The 18,507-nt window shown below is 36.8% G+C and overlaps 1 protein-coding gene and 1 pseudogene across 9 annotated transcripts in view; one reads left to right on the top strand and one right to left on the bottom strand.

The window, feature by feature from the left end:
- The window catches only part of DOCK7 (dedicator of cytokinesis 7), a 211,715-nt gene that overhangs the window by 15,561 nt on the left and 177,647 nt on the right, over window positions 1-18,507 (top strand). For all 9 annotated transcript variants that reach the window (XM_034653591.1, XM_034653595.1, XM_034653593.1 and 6 more), the window contains exons 2-4: window positions 7,540-7,645; window positions 16,283-16,458; window positions 16,649-16,717. In XM_034653591.1, the coding sequence (XP_034509482.1) occupies window positions 7,540-7,645; window positions 16,283-16,458; window positions 16,649-16,717 (351 nt within the window). The remainder of the gene's footprint in view (window positions 1-7,539; window positions 7,646-16,282; window positions 16,459-16,648; window positions 16,718-18,507) is intronic.
- Window positions 2,144-2,741, bottom strand: LOC105236970 (annotated as a pseudogene).

Here is an 18,507-nt window from a genome sequence, read left to right as displayed (position 1 = left end):
CTCAGACACTGAGGATGTAAAGATTAATAGGATGCAGTCCCTGTCCTTAGAAGCTCACATCAGTTGTTCCATTCTGGCATTCTTACTGAACTGCTTTTTGGGGTGGGTGTGGTGGGGAAGAATTACGAATTTCTTTCTATTCGCATTTTTTCAGTTAAGCTTTGAAAACATTTATTAAGTACTCAGAATGTGCCAGGCACCCTGCTAGAGGGTGCAGGGGTAAGTGAAGTCCCCCCTTTTATTGCTTGGTTTCTTTCAAATAGGTAAATAGATTTCAAAACAAATTGATAAATGCTATGTCTGTGATATTGTTTGGTTATCACAGTGAGATAGTTTTTGAAAGAAAAGTGCCACCAGATTGAGTTAAAGAATATACATTTTCTTTAATGGCAGAAATTAGCCTGCTTTGAAACATTTATGCAAAATAAGAGCCAGCATTACATACTCCAGAAGGGAAGTTTCCTTGTCTTCCCTAATGCCTCAGGGAGGTTGCAAAGGTGCCTCTGAAGTGTGAGAAGTTACCAGACCTGAGAAGCCAAGTTCTTAATCCTTCCCTGTACCTTTTTTTCTTCCACCGTACTTTTATATTCGAGGGTTGTATTAGTATTCCAGAAGAACCTGCTTTGCAATTTATATGCTTATATCAAAGAGAGTGTTTACAAACATTGGGCTTTCCTACTGCTGAAATCAGAGTCTGTCAGCAAGGCCAGGTTCTTAGTCCGTGGTGAACAGCAGTCTGGCTAGTCGCTGCCTGTCTGAATGAGCCCCCTGGTAACTCCGTTCCCTTGAATGTATGTGGATACACATGAGTACTTTGAAAGCAGAGAGGAGTAGCTAACCTGAGTGGAACAGAACAGAAATAATCAAGCAGGGCTTTATGGAGGACACGATACACTTCTTGAAGAGTACTTGCCCCATCTGTACTCCATCATTAGTTTGCTAGTTTTGTACGTTAAGGTAGAGTCATAATAACTGAAGAGTTTAAAGCTAAATTACCAACATCATTTGCATCTCTAAAATATAAGGACATTTCCTGCATTACTATAATACTGTTTTCACACATTAAAAAAATAATAACTTTTAATAATATAGTACCTTATCCATGTTCAAATTTCTCAGTATCCCCGAAATGTTTTTTGTAGCTGGTTTGTTCAAACCAGGATCCAGTTAGGAACCATTCATTACAGTTAGTTATATCTCTTAAGTTGTTTTTTTCCCCCTTCTTTTAAATAGATTATACTTTTTTTTTTTTTTTTGGTCTGAAGTCTTTTTTTATTTTTTTATCCTAAAACTTAGCCCAGCATCTTTATTTACTTATTTACCCATGACACTGATTCATTGAACACACTTGCAGTACAGAATGACCTGCCTTCTGATTTTTGTCTGATTGTTTGCTTTGGCACCTGCCTGTTCTAGTGTTCTCTGTATTTCCCGTTAACTAGATGTTAGATGTACAGTTTAATTCAATTCAGGTTTAACATTTTTGTCACAGATACTTAGTAGGTAACATAATGTTGCATTTCTTTAATCTGTTTTTGTTTTTTCCTAGTAAATTATTGATTTATTCAATGTGACTGGTACTCCTAGTAAAGCCTTTATTTGCAGGAGGTAGCCATCGGAATTAGATGGTAATGAGTATTTTTTAAAAATTACAAATAGAAAAATATCACCTGGCATTATATCTAAGGTGAATACTTTGTGATACTTGATATGTGTGAATGTATACACACACATCACAGACATATATATATCTACACACACAGGTACATACATACACACACAGACACATACAAACACAATAGAATACATATATACTGGATTGTGTTGTAAGCCTTCTTTTGTCCTCTGGGTCCTATTCAGAAAAGTTTGACAATCATTAGTCTAGAGGAACTGACTCATTGTGAGCTCTGCTCTGTCTCTGCACTCCTTAGAGCGAGAACAACTCATTAAGGTAAATTCCTGTCTGTTGGCATGGATAACTTTTTGCTGTTCCACGTGTTGGGAAAACCATGTGTGATACAAAAACAAATGAACCAACAGCTGCCGTCATACCAAATTTCATACTGTATCTTCGTTAAGGTTCTTAAATATACTCTTTTGAGTTTCCGAATTCATTCCAGGAAGGATTCAGGGCAGTCCCTTTTCATGTTGTTACTTGCAAACACTTCTGCTTTGCTAGTTTCTGTATTAGATCTTCATACACTTGTGAGAAGAGGTCCTCTTCAGATTTTGTTCTGTTTAGGTAAACAGTTTTCCACCTGATGTCTCCATTTCTTGTCTGTGCTTTGGATGCATGGGCCACATGTGGCCATCAAAGTACCCTGGGGGGTCTGGGGGCTCGTAGATCTTTATACTCTTTCTCCTTTTACATTCTTTGTATGGAATGGTCAGAAAGTAGCTTCTGTTCCATAGAGTGTCAAGGGGCTTATAGTTAAAGAGAAGGAAGCTTTCAATGATTTATATGGAAATTTCTCAGCATTTCCAGAGTCTGTTGTTAACAGTGATTATCTTGGGCTTTTCATCCAGCAGGAAATGGTGGGTATCATTTTTTCCATGTTAAGTGCTTCAAGCACGTCATACTGCAGAAATCCATCTGTATTTTTCTCTATCTCAGACTCTGGCTTAAAGAAATCATCCTGAGATATGATGCTGCAGATTGGAAGGTATTTCTGCAAATTCTTAGCCAGTGTTGTCTTCCTGCCATTTGTCACAGTACTAATTCCAGTGACAGATGTTTTCATAATTAGCTTTGAAAATCATGTCTTCCTAAAGTTTCCAGGTGCTAGTTCAAGTTCCCCCAAGCAAAGCAGCAGAAGCCCATAGTCCCTCCTTCCACACCCCTGCCGGGTCAGAGGTGGCCCAGATCTAATCTATGGTTTTCTTTATTTTGCTTCTCTTTATCTTTAATGCCAACTATACACAATGGTGGAACTGTGATTCAGCCCGTCAGTCACCAGTCTTGGGCTTGGATAGTCACAGTGCTGGAGTATCAGCTGTTCTTTTCCTTTTTCCTTTGGGGATTTTTAGCCCCCCCTTTTTTGCCTTGTCTCTGATGTATTCTCTTACCTGGTATAGTCCATGGTATATCCTCTTACCCTTCACTTCTTCCTTGACTTCTATTTTATATATAAACGGAGTTCCAAGAGATCTTATTTTCTTATTTGACAGTACTTTGCAGCTACTCTTTGTGACTTTATAAGAGAAGCTCAACTAAACTCTTATGTTTTGTCTAAACTCTCTTTACTCTTTTTAACATTTATTTATTTATTAGTTGTTTTATTTTATTTTTTAAGTAAGCTCTACGTGGGGCTTGAACTCAGGACCCTAACATCAAGAGTGGTAAGGTCTATGAGGCTCCCTTCTCCTTACTCATTTTTACTAAGGTTTTACTTCTGGTCCCTTGAAGAATGAGTAAAGATGAGAGAGACCTAGTTTGGTCATTCTGGAAATCATGGGTCAGATGGGGCATCTGAAAGTGGGAGGAGGTTAGAGGAAAGATTAAATACAACATAATTTCCCTCAGGATGTGAGTCCTTTGTTGGTTATTTCCAGTGTCCTATGGTGAATGGCCTTAGTGAGTGTTTTCTTTTGTGAAAATTGGAATGCATGTTGACATAATGAGGAAGCTTGTGGAAATGGAGAGAGTTGGTAAGGAGACAAGTAGGTCAAATATTCAATCATGTTCTTTTGGGAGGGGAAGAAGATATTCTCTTATAATTTAGGAGCATAAGTAACTATGGAATTTTTGACCTCTTCCTTCTACTTTGCAATTAATATATTTTTTAAAGATTTTATTTATTTATTTGACAGAGAGTGCACAAGTGCGTGCACAAGCAGGGGGACAAGGAGAGGGAGAGGCAGGCTCCCTGCAGGGAGCCCAGTGTGGGGCTTGATCCCAGGACCCTGAGATCATGACCTGAACTGAAGGCAGACATCCAACTGACTGAGCCACCCAGGGGCCCCTGCAGTTAATAGCTTATTAGAAGTAAAAAGACTTCCCTGTATTTCCCTACTATAGAGCTATCACTACGAGTAGGAAGAATTATCATATTATTATTATTTTTTTAAAGATCTTATTTATTTATTTGAGAGAGAGAGCACAAGTGTTGGGGAGGGGGCAGAGGGAGAGGGAAAAGGAGAAGCAGACTCCCCACTGAACAGGGAGCCAGATGCAAGGGCCCATCCCAGGACCCTGGGATCATGACCTGAGCTGAAGGCAGATGCTTAACCGACTGAGCCACCCAGGCGCCCCAAGTTTCCCTTATTTAAAAAAATTATTATTATTATTAATTTATTTGACAGAGAGACAGCCAGTCAGATAGGGAACACAAGCAGGGGGAGTGGGAGAGGAAGAAGCAGGCTTCCACTGGAGGAGCCGATGTGGGACTCGATCCCATAACGCTGGGATCACGCCCCGAGCCGAAAGCAGACGCCTAACGACTGCGCTACCCAGGCACCCCTAAAAAAATTATTTTTTAATTTTATTTTTTTAAGTAGACTCCACACCCAGGGTAGAGCCCAGTGCCAGGCTTAAACTCATGACTCTGAGATCAAGACCTGAGCTGAAATCAAGAGTCAGACGCTTAACCCACTGAGACACCCAGTGCCCCAAGTTTCCCTTATTATTAATATCCTGCATTAGTGAAGTACATTTTATAATTGATGAACCAATATGGATATATTATTATTAACTACAGCCAACATTGGGTTTACTTTTTGTGTTGTACATTCTATTGGTTTTGACAGATGCATAAAGACACTTGTTCACTATTATAGAATCATACTGAATAATTTCATTGCCCTAAAAATCCCCTGTGCACTACTTATTTATCCCTTCCTTTTCCTCCCCCCTCCAACCATGGCACCCCCCCTTTTTTTTATTTAAGATTTTATTTATTTATTTGACAGAGAAAGGCAGCGAGAGAGGGAACACAAGCAGGGGAGTGGGAGAGGAAGAAGCAGTCTCGCAGCGGAGGAGCCTGATGTGGGGCTCGATCCCTGAATGCTGGGATCACACCCTGAGCCGAAGGCAGATGGTTAACACTGAGCCACCCAGGCGCCCCTCCCCCCCTTTTAATATTGTCTCCATAGTTTTGCCTTTTCCAGAACGTCATATAGTTGGAATCGCACAGTACACAGGCTTTTCAGGTTGGCTTCTTTCACTTGCAGTATTCTTTTAAGGTTCTTCCATGTCTTTTGTGGCTTGATAACATACTTCTTTTTATTGCTGAATAATATTGCATTGTATGGCTGTACCACAGTTTGTATATCTATTTACCTATTGAATGATAAACTTCTGGGTTTCAGCCATTATGAATAACAAATTAGCCTTTTATAAAACACAGAAGTGGTCTAAAGTACCTGAAATCACCCATTAAAAAAAGCTGAGCTAATTCAGTATCTTGAGACTTACTTTTTTACCTTTGTATCAAAAATTTCTTATTGAGTAATAGGCTTGAAAATAGGCTGGATAAATGTATGGAATGGTTGAACATGATAAAAGGAAGGAAGTGTGGAAGAGAAGAAGGTGGGGGAAAAGATTGTATCATAAATCTGGATAATTTTTGGAAAATGAGATTGTTTAGAAATTCAGCAGGAGATTTGTATGGGGACCAAGATGTTCAGGGCTCTGAATTCAGCCTTTGGCTTGAGAACACTGCAGAATGAAAGAATCAGGCTGGCCTGGAAACCAGGTCATTAGACCTATTTCACTTTATTTGCAGTAGAAAGATAGGAGAAAGTAGGGTTTAGTTTTTGGAAAAGATTAAAAAAACCCAGAAGGCTAGTTTTATAAAATAAGGAAGTGGAGAGTTGATCATAGTGTAGAGGTTAGATATTGACTGTAGAAAAATAATTGTACAAAATCTATGGATAGTGGTGTTTATTTTGTGTTCTTGAGTTATAATTTTTTTGAGTTATAATTTCTATTTAATAAAATGCTACTAATGTGATGAAGTTATTACTGGATTTTGAACTCATTGAATATTTTGCTCTATAGTTTTGAGAAATGTAAGGAATATGGAGACTGATGAGGTGTGAAGTCATTTGAATTTCTAAATTATTTTTGTTTTAGAAATGCTATGTAAGTAAATTTGAAATTCTAGTATGCCCTCGAGGGTTAGTAATGAGATTGAAATTATGGAACTTTTATTTTTATTTTTTAAAAAAGATTTTATTTATTTATTTGTCGGAGAGAGAGAGAGCACAAGCAGAGGGAACAACAGGCAGAGGGAGAAGCAGGCTCCCCGCCGAGCATGGAGCCTGATGCAGGACTCGATTCCAGGACCCTGGCATCACGACCTGAGTAGAAGGCAGGTGCTTAACCACCTGTGCCACCCAGGCATCCCCAAAATGATGGAACTTTTAAATTGTAATCATAATTCAAATAAAGACTTATCTGTTGTATTATGGTAGTGCTTTTATGGTTTACTTCATCTGTCAAAAAGTTCAGTAATACCGTACATTTCATAGTACTAACCAGTCACCTGTTTTGAGTGCTTCAAGCTAAATATTTTAGGGAAAACAATGATGAATGAAACCACTGCCTCTGTTTATATAGAGCATACATAAAATGTGGAAAAATAACTAGGAAGGAGGAGAGCGCATTAGATTTTAAATGCTCTAAGAGTTTTAATGAAGGGTGGTATTATTTTTAGTTGGGGTGAGCTAAGACTTAAGTTTGTTATGCAGGTCTTGGTATTTGAGTTTAGCCTTAAAACTAGTTAGGAATTGAATTTGTGGGTATAGAAGAAAGAAATAGCTTTGTGGGAAGCAGTTTATGTTCACTGACAAGAATTTGGGAAAGGACATGCAAGGCTGGAAAGGTGATTAAGGTCAGATTATGGAAAGCCATTAATGCCAGAGTATTAAGGATGATTTCTATTAGTTAAGTAAAAATAAGGGACAGTTTTCTGGGGTATGAATGAGGAGCTAGTGATATTAGAAAGGAAAGAGGAGTTTTTTTTCTTTCTAATTCTTTGTTTATAAAATATTTTAGAATTTTATATTCTTAAGATATGTACATTTTAATATACATATATCTTATTATAGCTTCTTGCTGTGTTGAAAGCCAAAGTATGTTTCCTGAAATGCCAGATACAAAAAAAGCCTTCTGTAAGTTTGGCTGTCACTTTTGTGTCCTACATCAGCATAAAGATGTTCTACTGTAATTATAGGCAGTATTTACTGAAATATCGTATGAATTTATGGCCCTATTGATACACTGAGATTTTGTTGTTGTTTTTATTTTTTAAAGATTTTATTTATTTATTTGACAGAGAGAGAGACAGCTAGAGAGGGAACACAAACAGGGGGAGTCAGAGAAGGAGAAGCAGGCTCCCCTTCTGAGCAGGGAGCCCGACTTGGGGCTCCAGGGCCCCAGGATCATGACCTGAGCCAAAGGCAGAGCCTTAACAACTGAGACACGTAGGCGCCCCGATTTTTTTGGTCTTTAAATTAATATTTAGTATACTTAGTTCCCTTCCATTTTGAATGTGGTTGTTTTCTTTTTAAATAATATATTTACTTTCTTTGTTATAGAACTGTGGCTGCCGAAGTCAGGAAGCAGATCTCTGGACAATATAGCGGTTCTCCTCAACTGCTTAAAAACCTCAACATTGTTGGCAATATATCCCATCATACCACAGTAAGTAACATATTTAAAATACGGGATGTTAGTGGTGTGTTACTGACAAGGCCATGAAAAAATAGTGAAAAGATGAGCCAGTGGATTGGGTTCCATCACTAGTCTCATAATCTTATTTGTTGCTACCGCTCCCTTTCCTGAAATTTGAGTTGGGGAAGAATATTAGGAGGTGTAGTATAGGTGTCGATTTCCTAGTCAACTCTGAAACTTTACATTCAGGTTTTTCAACTCTGGAATTTTATAGTTAAGACTTCCCAGATCCACGGTAAATCATTATAGGAAAATTTAGGAATCTATTCTAGAAATAGGTACTGAAGGAAATATTAAATAATTACGTAGATTTGCAGTATTATCTGTCCCCTTTTATAGAAGGGAATATACAGTTATTGACTCATTGCCTTAACCAGTTACTATGTCAGAGACATAAACATATGTGTTCTTATTAAGGAAACTGGCATGAGGATAATCAGTTTTTAGAGAGAAAGCTCGAGCTGGGGAAGGCGGTTGGGGTAGGAGGCAGAAGGAGAAGTAGAGAGAAAATCCCAAGCAGTTTCTAGCACTGGGCTCAATCTCTTGACCCTGAGGTCATGACCCGAGCCAAAATCAAGAGTTGGATGCATAACCAACTGAGCCACCCAGGTGCCCCAGGATAATCAATTTTGATAAAAAACTGATACTTACTAGTTATAGTAAGAATATGAATTAAAAATATATCTCCATTTGTCAAAAACTAAAAAAGTAATTAAGAGTGACTTGGGTAGACATACATCAACACTTTTCCTTTAGGTATGAAAGGATAGCAATTATTGAAAATGCATGGTATGCCAGAACATAACAGCTTGATTACCTTGTAATGACATGTTTATAATGTTTGTATTATTAAAAATTTTAAAGATGGAGTTTACTTTTAACAATAGTAACAATGCTGATTGGAGAAATTTTAGAATATATGGATTTCTGGGTGATTGCAATGTATAAGGAGGTGATCCTTTTATAATATCCTCTCAGAGTCTTGAACTCCTTTTCTGTACTGATATCCCATGTCCTGTATTACACCTCAACTACTCACTTCCATAGTCGTGCCCTAGATTTGGTTGTTATAAATAATCATAACCCCTCTGTAATCTCAGTTTTATGTTTATTACTTTCTGAGTACTGCTTCTTACCTTTCTTGCTCTCTTATTCTGGTATCCTTTTAAAAGTTTTTTTTTTATTTTTAAGTAGGCTCCATACCTAGTGTGGGGCTTGAACTCACGACCCTGAGATTAAGAGTAAGTCACATGCTCCACTGACTGAGCCAGCCAGTGCCCCTCTTTTTCTGGTATACTGACTCCAACTGTCCTTCACCCCCAGAACCTAGAATCCATGATCCTACTGACCTTTTCCTGCTCCTCACACTTTGATGTTTTCTTACTCTCCTCACCAAACTTAAATTATTTGATGATCATTATAATGACTCTCTTGCACGTAACCTTGAATTCCTTAACTTTTCATGTCACCGGCACAACCTCAATGCTGTTCAAAATCTAGCTCTTTGCTTACTTCATACCTGCACTTGTGCAGCTGAGTGTGGCTGGAGAAAAACATAATCCTACCGACTGGTCTCACTCTGTTTATGACCACTCACTCTTGAAGACTTTAACATTTCTAGGCAAAGAGTGTGTTTTCCTAGTTCATTGATTTCCCCACTATTTTAGTTGGCTTATTTCATGCCTCCTACACTTAACCCCTAATTGCTCGTTCCCATTTTTACTTCTCAGATAATTTGGCTTCATATTGCACTTGTGAAAATTGAAACAATCAGAAAAGAACTTCCACATACTCCTACCACCATGTGTATTAACCAGTTGTCATCTATATCCATGTAGTCTATCTGTTCACCTGTGACTCTAGATGAACCACTCATGAACAAGCGGAGGGATTAGTCAGTCCCTACGTTGTTCAGTTACTGAAATACAGTCCTTTAGTAATTCTCCTTCTCTTTTATCACCTTTCCTTTCTGTTTACCCGATCCTTCCCATCATTATATGAACATGCTATTATTTGTATCATTTAAAAGAAATCCTTCTTTTTTTCCCCTACTTTTCTACCTGTCCCCAGCCCCAGTATTTCTTTGCTCTTCTTTGCAACACAGTTCCTTCAAAGGATTGTCAGAGCTTGCTCATGTCAATTTGTCTTCTTGTATTCTCCCTGATAAAGTACTTTTTAAATTAGGAGAATCTTTAAACATATACAAAAATAGAAAGACAAGTATAACTATTGATATTTTCTTACTTAACCACAATGCTGTTATCACACTTAAGAAAGTTAACAGTAATTCCTTGGTATCATCTAAAATCCAGTACATGCTAAATTTCCTTGATTATCTCATAAATATCTTTTTATAGTTGGTTTGTTCAGATGAGGATCTACATAAAACCCACAGATAGAATTTGGCTTTAGATCACTTGTGTTAAAACAAAAACAAAGTAGTTTCTTCCTCCCCCAACTTCTAACTTCGTTTTTATGCCATTGAACTTGTTAAGAAAATCTGATTAGTTGCCTTATAGAATTACCTGCCTTTTGGATTTTATGTTTGCTTCCTTGTAGATTTGTTTATCTCCTTCATTTCCTGTAATTGATTAGGACTCTGGTTCAACTTTTTTGAAATTTCTTCCTTGTAGACTCATTTCTCTATCATCTGTATTTCCTATAACTGATTAGATTCTGGTTTAACTTTTTTTAACAGCCTTACTGAGTTTTAATCACATACTAAACAATTCACCCATTTAATTTACAGGTCAATGGATTTAATGTATTCACAGATGTATGCAACCATCCCCACAGTCAATTTAGAACATTTTCATCACCTCAAAAAGAAACTTCAGCTATCACCCTTTTATCCTCCTATCCCCCAGCCCGAAACAACCTCTAATCAAATCCCGGAACTTTTGATGGTACATACATCAGAAAGGATTGAAAGAGATCTTAACACTAATCATGTCAGCCAAATTCCAACACAGTTATTGTTGAAGAAAGTGCCTATGAGAGGTTCTGTAGTACTTCACTGTTGCTTCTCATCACACTTTAACCCTGCTTATGGCCCAGCCACACTCATAAAATCATGTTGCAGTCTCTTCCCTTGGGTCAATAAATATAGGATCTTTCCTTGGCGTCTTGCAGAATAATTTATAGTTATAATCAGCTCATCACCACATCCAAGACTAACTCAAGCAGCTGTCTCTGATGGGCATCAGAGGGAAGGGAGTTGGTTGTAACAAAAATAAATTTGTTTCTGTGATCCAAGTCTAGCTAACACCATATCTAGAAAGCCAGTGACCTGTGTGAGTTTGGGAAATAAGATTGTTTATCTTATATTTGGTGTTTTTAAGAAAGTGTCATAGTTTCCTTCCCTACCCTAAAACTTACTCATGGTATGGTTGGTCATTCTTTGAGGAAAGACTAATTTTGAATTAGACATATGCAAGGACTCCCAGCTTTTGTCATTATTTTCATTGACTATTCATTTGTGACACTTTGAATCCTGGAAGGTGTGCTGCCCTAGAAATAATACATGGGCAGAGAAACATTGACCTAAAAAATTTTTTTAAAAAGTTTTCTTTTCTTTCTTTCTTTCTTTCTTTCTTTCTTTCTTTCTTTCTTTCTTTCTTTCTTTCTTTCTTTCTTCCTATCTATCTATGTCTTGTGGTAAAATATATATATAACATAAAATTTATCATTTTAACCATTTCTAAGTGTATAATTCAGTGGCATTAAGTGTATTCACAATATCGTGTAACCATCACCACTGCTATTCATCACCACTGTCCATTTCCAGAAATTTTTCATTATCTGAAACTGAAACCCCGTATCCATTAAACAATAACTCCCGGTTGCCCCCTCCTCTCCCAGTCTCCAGTAACCTCTATTCTATTTTCTATCTCTATAAGTTTGTCTATTCTATGTACCTTATAAAGTGCAATCATACAATATTTGTCTTTTTGTTTCTGGCTTATTTCACTCTGCTTTTCTTCAAAGCTTTGTCCACATTAAGAGTCAATAATATACCATTGTATGTGTGTACCACATTGTGTTTATCCATTTATCTGTTGATGGACATTGGGTTGTTCCCATGTTTTGGTTTGTTGGTGGTATCGCTGCTATAAACATGAGTGGACAAGTACCTGTTTGAGTCTCATTTGCAATTTTTGGGTGGAATACCTAGACGTGGAATTAGTAGATCATATGGTAATCCCGTTTTTTGATACGATTTTTTGGGAACATTCGAAAGGCTTCCAGTTTCTTTATATCCTCTCCTATATTTGTTTTCCATTTTTAAAATAATAGCCATCATAATGAGTATGAAATAGTATCTACGTTTTTGATTTGCATTTCCTTCATCCCACAAAGTTCGTTATGTTATATTTTCATTTAGTTCAATGTATTTTTTTAATTTCACTTTTCAGACTTCAGTAATTCATGGCTTATTTAGAAGTGTATTGTTTACTTTCAGTGTGTTTGGAGATTTTCCTGTTATCTTGTTGTTGCCAATTTCTAATTTGATTACATTATGGCCAGAGAACACACTGATTTCAGTTCTTTTAGAATTGTTGAGGTTTGTTTTATGGCTCAGGATATGGTCTGTCTTGGTATATGCTTTTTGGGCTTCTGAAAAGTGTGTTTATTCTGTTGCTGTTGGGTGGACTGTTCTATAAATGTCGGTTAAATCCTTGTGGTTGGTGGTGCTGTTGTGTTTTGCCATATCCTTATTGGTTTTCTGTCCAGTTGTCTATCAGTTGCTGAGAGAGATGTCTTGAAGTCTCCAGTTATAACTAGATATGTCTTATTTTTCCTTTCAGTTGTATCAGTTTTTTGCTTCACATAATTTATAGTTGTTGTTATAGTACATGCACCTTTAAGATTGCTGTGTCTTCTTGTTGGATCATAGTTGTTATCATCCGGTAATGTCCCTTTTTATCTAGTACTTTTCTTTGCTCTGAGGTCTTCCTTATCTTATATTAATATAGCCACTTCAGAATTCTTTTGATTGCCGTATGCATGATGGTGTATCTTTTTCCGTTTTTCTATTTTCAACCTCCTTATATTGTCTTATTTGAAGTGGATTTTTTGTACACCATACAGGTAGGTCATACTTTTAAATTCATTCTACCATTCTCTTATCTTTTATTTTTAGTATCATTATTATTTATTTTTTAAAGATTTTATTTATTTGAGAGAGAGAGAGGGGACGCGAGTGAGAGAGAGCACGAGCGGGGGGCGGGGGCGGCAGAGGGAGAGGGAGAAGCAGATTCCCTTCTGAGCAGAGAGCCCAACGCAGGGCTGGAACCCAGGACCCTGAGGTCATGACTTGAGCCAAAAGCAGACACCCAACCAACTGAGACATCCAGGTGCCCATTATGTTTTAATTCGTATATGTAGACCATTTATTTACATTTAATGTTATTATTGTTTTGCTAGGGCTTTAGTCTGCCATTTTATTTTTTGTCCTGTTTTTTCTTTTTTTAAATTAATTAATTAATCTGAGAGAGAGTGAGAAGCAGACTCATTGCTAAGTAGGGAGCCCAATGTGGGGCTTGGTCCCAGGACCGTGAGATCATGACCTGAGCCGAAGGCAGATGCTTAACTGACTGAGCCACCCAGGCGCCCCCATTTTTGTTTTTCTGTTTTCTTTTTCCTATCTTCCTGTGAGTTATCTGAACATTTTTTAGAATTCCATTTTGATTTATCTATAGTCTTGTTGAGTGCATATCTTTGTATAGCCTTTTTAGTGGTTACTTAGGTATTATATTTACATAATTTATCACAAAACTAGTGTTGACATTTTAACAGTTTGAGTGAAGTCTAGAAATTTAATTACCTTTCCACCCCTTTATCCTTTATTGTATTATATATAGACCACTTCAGATACCATCCCAGCAGTAAGAGGAAGAAGCGCCTTGTTATTACTGAATGAGTAGATGTCCCTATGTGATCTCCACTGACACTGTGGAGGTGGGAGGCTCATACCTCCTAGTAGGTATGAAAATCCCAGTTCCCTACTCTGACTTCTTTGATACCATGCTTGGTGGGGAGTGTTGGATGCCTTGTTACAGCTTTATGAGGGTGAAGTCTAGCTTTCCACTTGGCCTTGCTTGTGTAGATATGGATGGGTCCATAGTTTTTCATACAGTGTTTAGCTGCAGTAGAGTGGTTATTGTCTAAAACTTTTCTATTTTGCTGTGCTGCACTTCTCTTGGTCCTTTGGCTGGGGCGAACAGGATTTTGTTGGGGCTCCTTCCCCAATCCCCCCTTCCCCCAATGCCATGTTCCTTGGTATTTCTGGTTTGTGAGTTTTTCTAGGTCCAAGCATGGCGTATAGAAGGCAAAAAGAATTTTTAGGTAACACATTGTTGTAGCATTTCTTGGGTCCCGAGGTCCCAGGTGATTTGCCTTTTTCTCTATCTCTTAGAGCCTTCTGATGTTTATTTTATATAGACTGTCCAGGATTTATAGTTGTAATTAGTGGGAAGAATAGGGAAAATATGTCTACTCCATCTTCCCGGAGGTGGAAGTACGTCCTAGTGACTTTTAACATTGAACATTTTTTTACATGTTAAAATTTCATGTCTTCCGTTGTAAATGTTTTGTCAACTTTACCCCCCATTTGAGAGGGTGGTTTGTCCTGTTATTATTGAGATGCAGGACTTCTTTATATATTCTAGACACCAGTCCCTTGTTAAATGTTTTGTGAATATTTCCTCTTACTGTGGCTTGCCTGTTCATTTTCTTACCTATCTTTTGATATGTCAGATTTTTCTCTTATGATTATTTGTGTGTCACATCTAAGAAACTTTTGCCTGCTCCCAAATCATGAAGATGTTCTCCTCTGTTTCCATCTAGCAGTTTTATGATTTTAGTATTTGTATTTGTGTCCATGATCCATCTCAATTTAAATTTTGTGTATGTTGTGATGTAAGGATTGAGATTCATTCCCCTCCAGTATAGATAACCCAGTTTTTTCAGCAATTATGGTTGAATAATATTCTGTTTCCCTATTGAATTGCTTCTTTCCCTGAATTAAGAACAGGGATAGTATATGAAGTATAAACTGTACATCGTGATAGTATGTGATGTACTTTAGAGAATAGGTAAGATAAAATGCTTATGAGAGAAAAACCATGAATTATAAAGCTTGAAGACCCATTTTAAAATTTTACACTGTCATTAGTGGCGATTTAATTTTCAGGAGCTGTTTGACTTCTTTAGCACAAATGCCCTTATTTATAGAATTGAAATACTAACTTCCTCTAACTTATAAGGTTTGGGAGAGGTTTGAATGAGAAAGCATATAATGATAATAGCGACTATGATTTGAGTGTTTATGATATGCTAGGCATTTATTATTTTACTTAACTATCTTTAAAATGTTGTTTTACTGTTGGGGGTTGTTCAGTCCAAAGCAGCGTAGATTAAAGCACCTTCTATTTCTATTTCATAACATGTACCCGCAAGTCCCAGTGTTTTTACCTAGTTAAACGTCTTGAGAAATTACATGTTCTTATTTTCATTGGTCCATAACTGCACATTTGTTATATAATTCTTCACAGTTTTGCTTAATATTTTTTCTCATGGTAGATAAGAAGTAGGGTATCTTATTAAAATGTATAATTTCAGCTTGGCTAAGAAATTCTGTGAATATTCTATTATTGCTAATAGATACTTTTAATAGAGTTTGTGTATTACTTTCCTGTGGCTGCTGGAACAAATTACCGCAAACCATGTGGCTTAAAACAACAGGAATTTATTCTCTCATAGTGATGGAGTCCAGAGTCTGATATCTGTGGGCAGATGTCAGGGTTTTGGTGAAGTTGCACTCCCTTCGGAGACTCCCTTCAGAATCAGTTCCTTGTCTTGTCCAGATCTGGTGGCTGCTCGAGGCCGTATCACTTCTATCTCTAAGGCCAGAACCTTCAGATTTCTCTTTGCTGTGTCTTCATATTGCTTTTATCTCTGTGTGCCCCAAATTCCCTGTCTCCATATGTGGATATATATGACTGCACTTAGGATCCACTCAGATAATCCAGGATAATGTCCCCATTTTAAGATCCTTAATCATATCTTAAAATACCCTCTTATTTGTATTTATTTATTTATTTTGCCATATAAGGTCCACGGGTTGGGATGTGGAGATCTTTGGAGGGCCATTTTCAGCCTGCTACAGACTGGTTATATATTTTTACTAGAATAATCAACAATAACAACAAATAAAGTAAAAGCGCTGCTTATAAACTTAGTAGTGAAAATTCCAAAGATATAAAAAGAAAAAAAGAATCCTTCCAATGAGCATTTTGTCACTGTAAAGTATTCTAAAACTGTTAATTATCATTACCGATTTTATGTGGGGGGAATGGGCAAAATCTAAGCGAGAAGATTAGAGGATTGACCCAAAAGTTTTTACACTTTTTTACAAGTATAAGAAGGCCAACATCTTGTGGTTTCTTTAATGCATCTGGCTGAATCTCTGCTGACATTTTAGAAATAACTAGGTTAAAAACATACATTTTAAAAAACAAATTTCCTTTCTTAAAGTTTTATAATTTTTATATCCCACCTCTCCCTTTCTATCCACCTCTCACACCCGCCCCTCTTTTTATAAAGGTGCCCCTTACTGAAGCAGTGGATCCAGTGGATTTGGAAGAATACCTCATTACTCATCCTTTAGCTGTGGATTCTGGGCCTTTAAGGGATTTGATCGAGTTCCCTCCAGATGATATTGAAGTTGTTTATAGTCCTAGGGACTGCAGAACCCTTGTGTCAGCTGTACCTGAAGAAAGGTAAGGCGACATTTACCTATTTTTGGTTTTAGTGTTGCTATGGAAAGGCTACCTTCCTTGATTTTATTTAGATCCTATTTCTTGTGGTAGTGTTCTTTCCTATTATATGAACAAGAACTGAAGCAACCAAATTCACAAACATCAGTGCTTTCCTTACTAAATTACAAATGTGTTTTCTTTTTTAAAACAGTGAAATGGATCCACATGTTAGAGATTGTATAAGAAGTTATACAGAGGACTGGGCAATTGTGATCAGAAAGTAAGTCATATGTTTATTATAACATTAAAAAAATGTGAGTAGGATCTATAAATGGATTAAGGTGGTAGATTAATAATAATTATGAGACCTGAACATTCATTTAAAAAAATAGCCAAAGAAGCAAAAGAAGAACTTTTTGTATGTAGATATTTTCTTCTTAGGAGTTCTGCAATTACTGCGGCCTATATCACTTAAGTTTCCTTATAAAATAATAGGTTTATCAGTATTTCTATATTATAGATCATTAATAACTAATAATACATAATTATAGAAATTTATGGTCTAACTCTTTTGGGAAATCATGGGTAGATATTGATGAATAATTTGGATTTCTCAAAAAGAATCCAGTTAATTGAAACTTAAATGGTTCAGTTAAATCGAATAGCCAGCTTTCCAGATCAAGCTGTTTGAAAGGTCTCCACCCTTTATTAACTAACTAAATATTTATAGGTCCGTGACCAGTATATCGAATCAGGTAAATATTTTTAAAAAATAATGTTTTGTTTTACCACAAAATTTAATTTTTCTAATGGATGGTCTTTGAGACATCAAGTCAGGTTAAGAAAAAAAAGTAAGTTTCCTTTGCTAATTTTAATTTGCATAATGAAGAGTCTTCATACTGAAAATTCTTATCCTTATTTTATTTTTCTAAAGGAAAAATAAATGACTGAAGTACTGGAGAATTCTGTTATGGCATAGTGTTCAGAAGTGAAGTTGTCTGTGCTAAATTGTTCTAGACGGTCTTGTACCCTTTGCTTATTGTTTTGCCCTTATGGCTGCTGTCTTATTTCACTGGGTTTAATATTGTGCAAAGCATCACTCGGGGATACTGCTGACATGCTTTTTAATTTTAGTGTGACCTAGTAAAAGCACAGTCTGCTACACTTTATAAAGAAGAGATGTTTTTATGAACTTACCATTTTGATAAGTATTTCAATAGCTAGATTTTAGACATTACTGAAGAAAACTGTTCCTCTGTCAGATAACTCAAAGGTCTTTACGTCTATACTTGTGTGTTGAAAACTTTTAATTAGAAATCTTAATATAAAGAGATTATTTGCAAAACATTAATCTCGAATCATAGAGTCTGCTACTTAAGTCTCATTATGGGGTTGCTGACCTTGGTTTAGGCAAGAGGGTAAGGTAGTTAACATTTTTGGGTACTTACTGTGTATTGAGCATTTTATTGGGCACTTGACGCTTATCTCAGTTAAGGTTCCAACAGATGACATAGCTCAGGCTTAGAGTAGGTAAGTAATGTCTTTGAGGTCCTACAGCTAGAAAGTGGGATAGCCTGGATTAGAACCTAGGGACATCAGATTCTAATGCTTTAATTTTTTCTGTTACATCAAATATTATTTATTATCTGCAATAGTAAATGGCAAAAGGGGTACTTTTGTTGGGCTACAGGTTTTAAAGTATCCCTGAAAGATAGAAGATAAGGTGCAATTGGAACATAAGAGAAAACCGCAGTACAACATAATCTAAGGAGACAATATATGTAAAGACCTCAGTAGGGTTGTAAGCTCCAAAGTAGTGAACTCAGGCAATGGAAGGGGGACCTGGGGTAACTGTTGAACATTTGGTTACTTTGACCCCTGTACCATGTTTGCACAGGACTGGCTGCAGAGATATAGGTGTCTTTTTTTGGAGTAGTGGTTTTAGGGGCTTGAGCTGATAATATAGTGCTCAGGGTGGGCATGCATTGGAGTGAAGAAGGAGCCCCTCATACCCAGAAGAGTAGATACTGGCAGATTCTGCCTGACAGCATGATTGCCTCTTCTCCACAA

This window comes from Ailuropoda melanoleuca, chromosome 2, assembly GCF_002007445.2.
Source record: "Ailuropoda melanoleuca isolate Jingjing chromosome 2, ASM200744v2, whole genome shotgun sequence".
Lineage (NCBI taxonomy): Eukaryota > Metazoa > Chordata > Mammalia > Carnivora > Ursidae > Ailuropoda > Ailuropoda melanoleuca.
The sequence above is the reverse complement of the archived record's forward strand: the minus strand, read 5'-3'. Positions and strand labels throughout refer to the sequence as shown.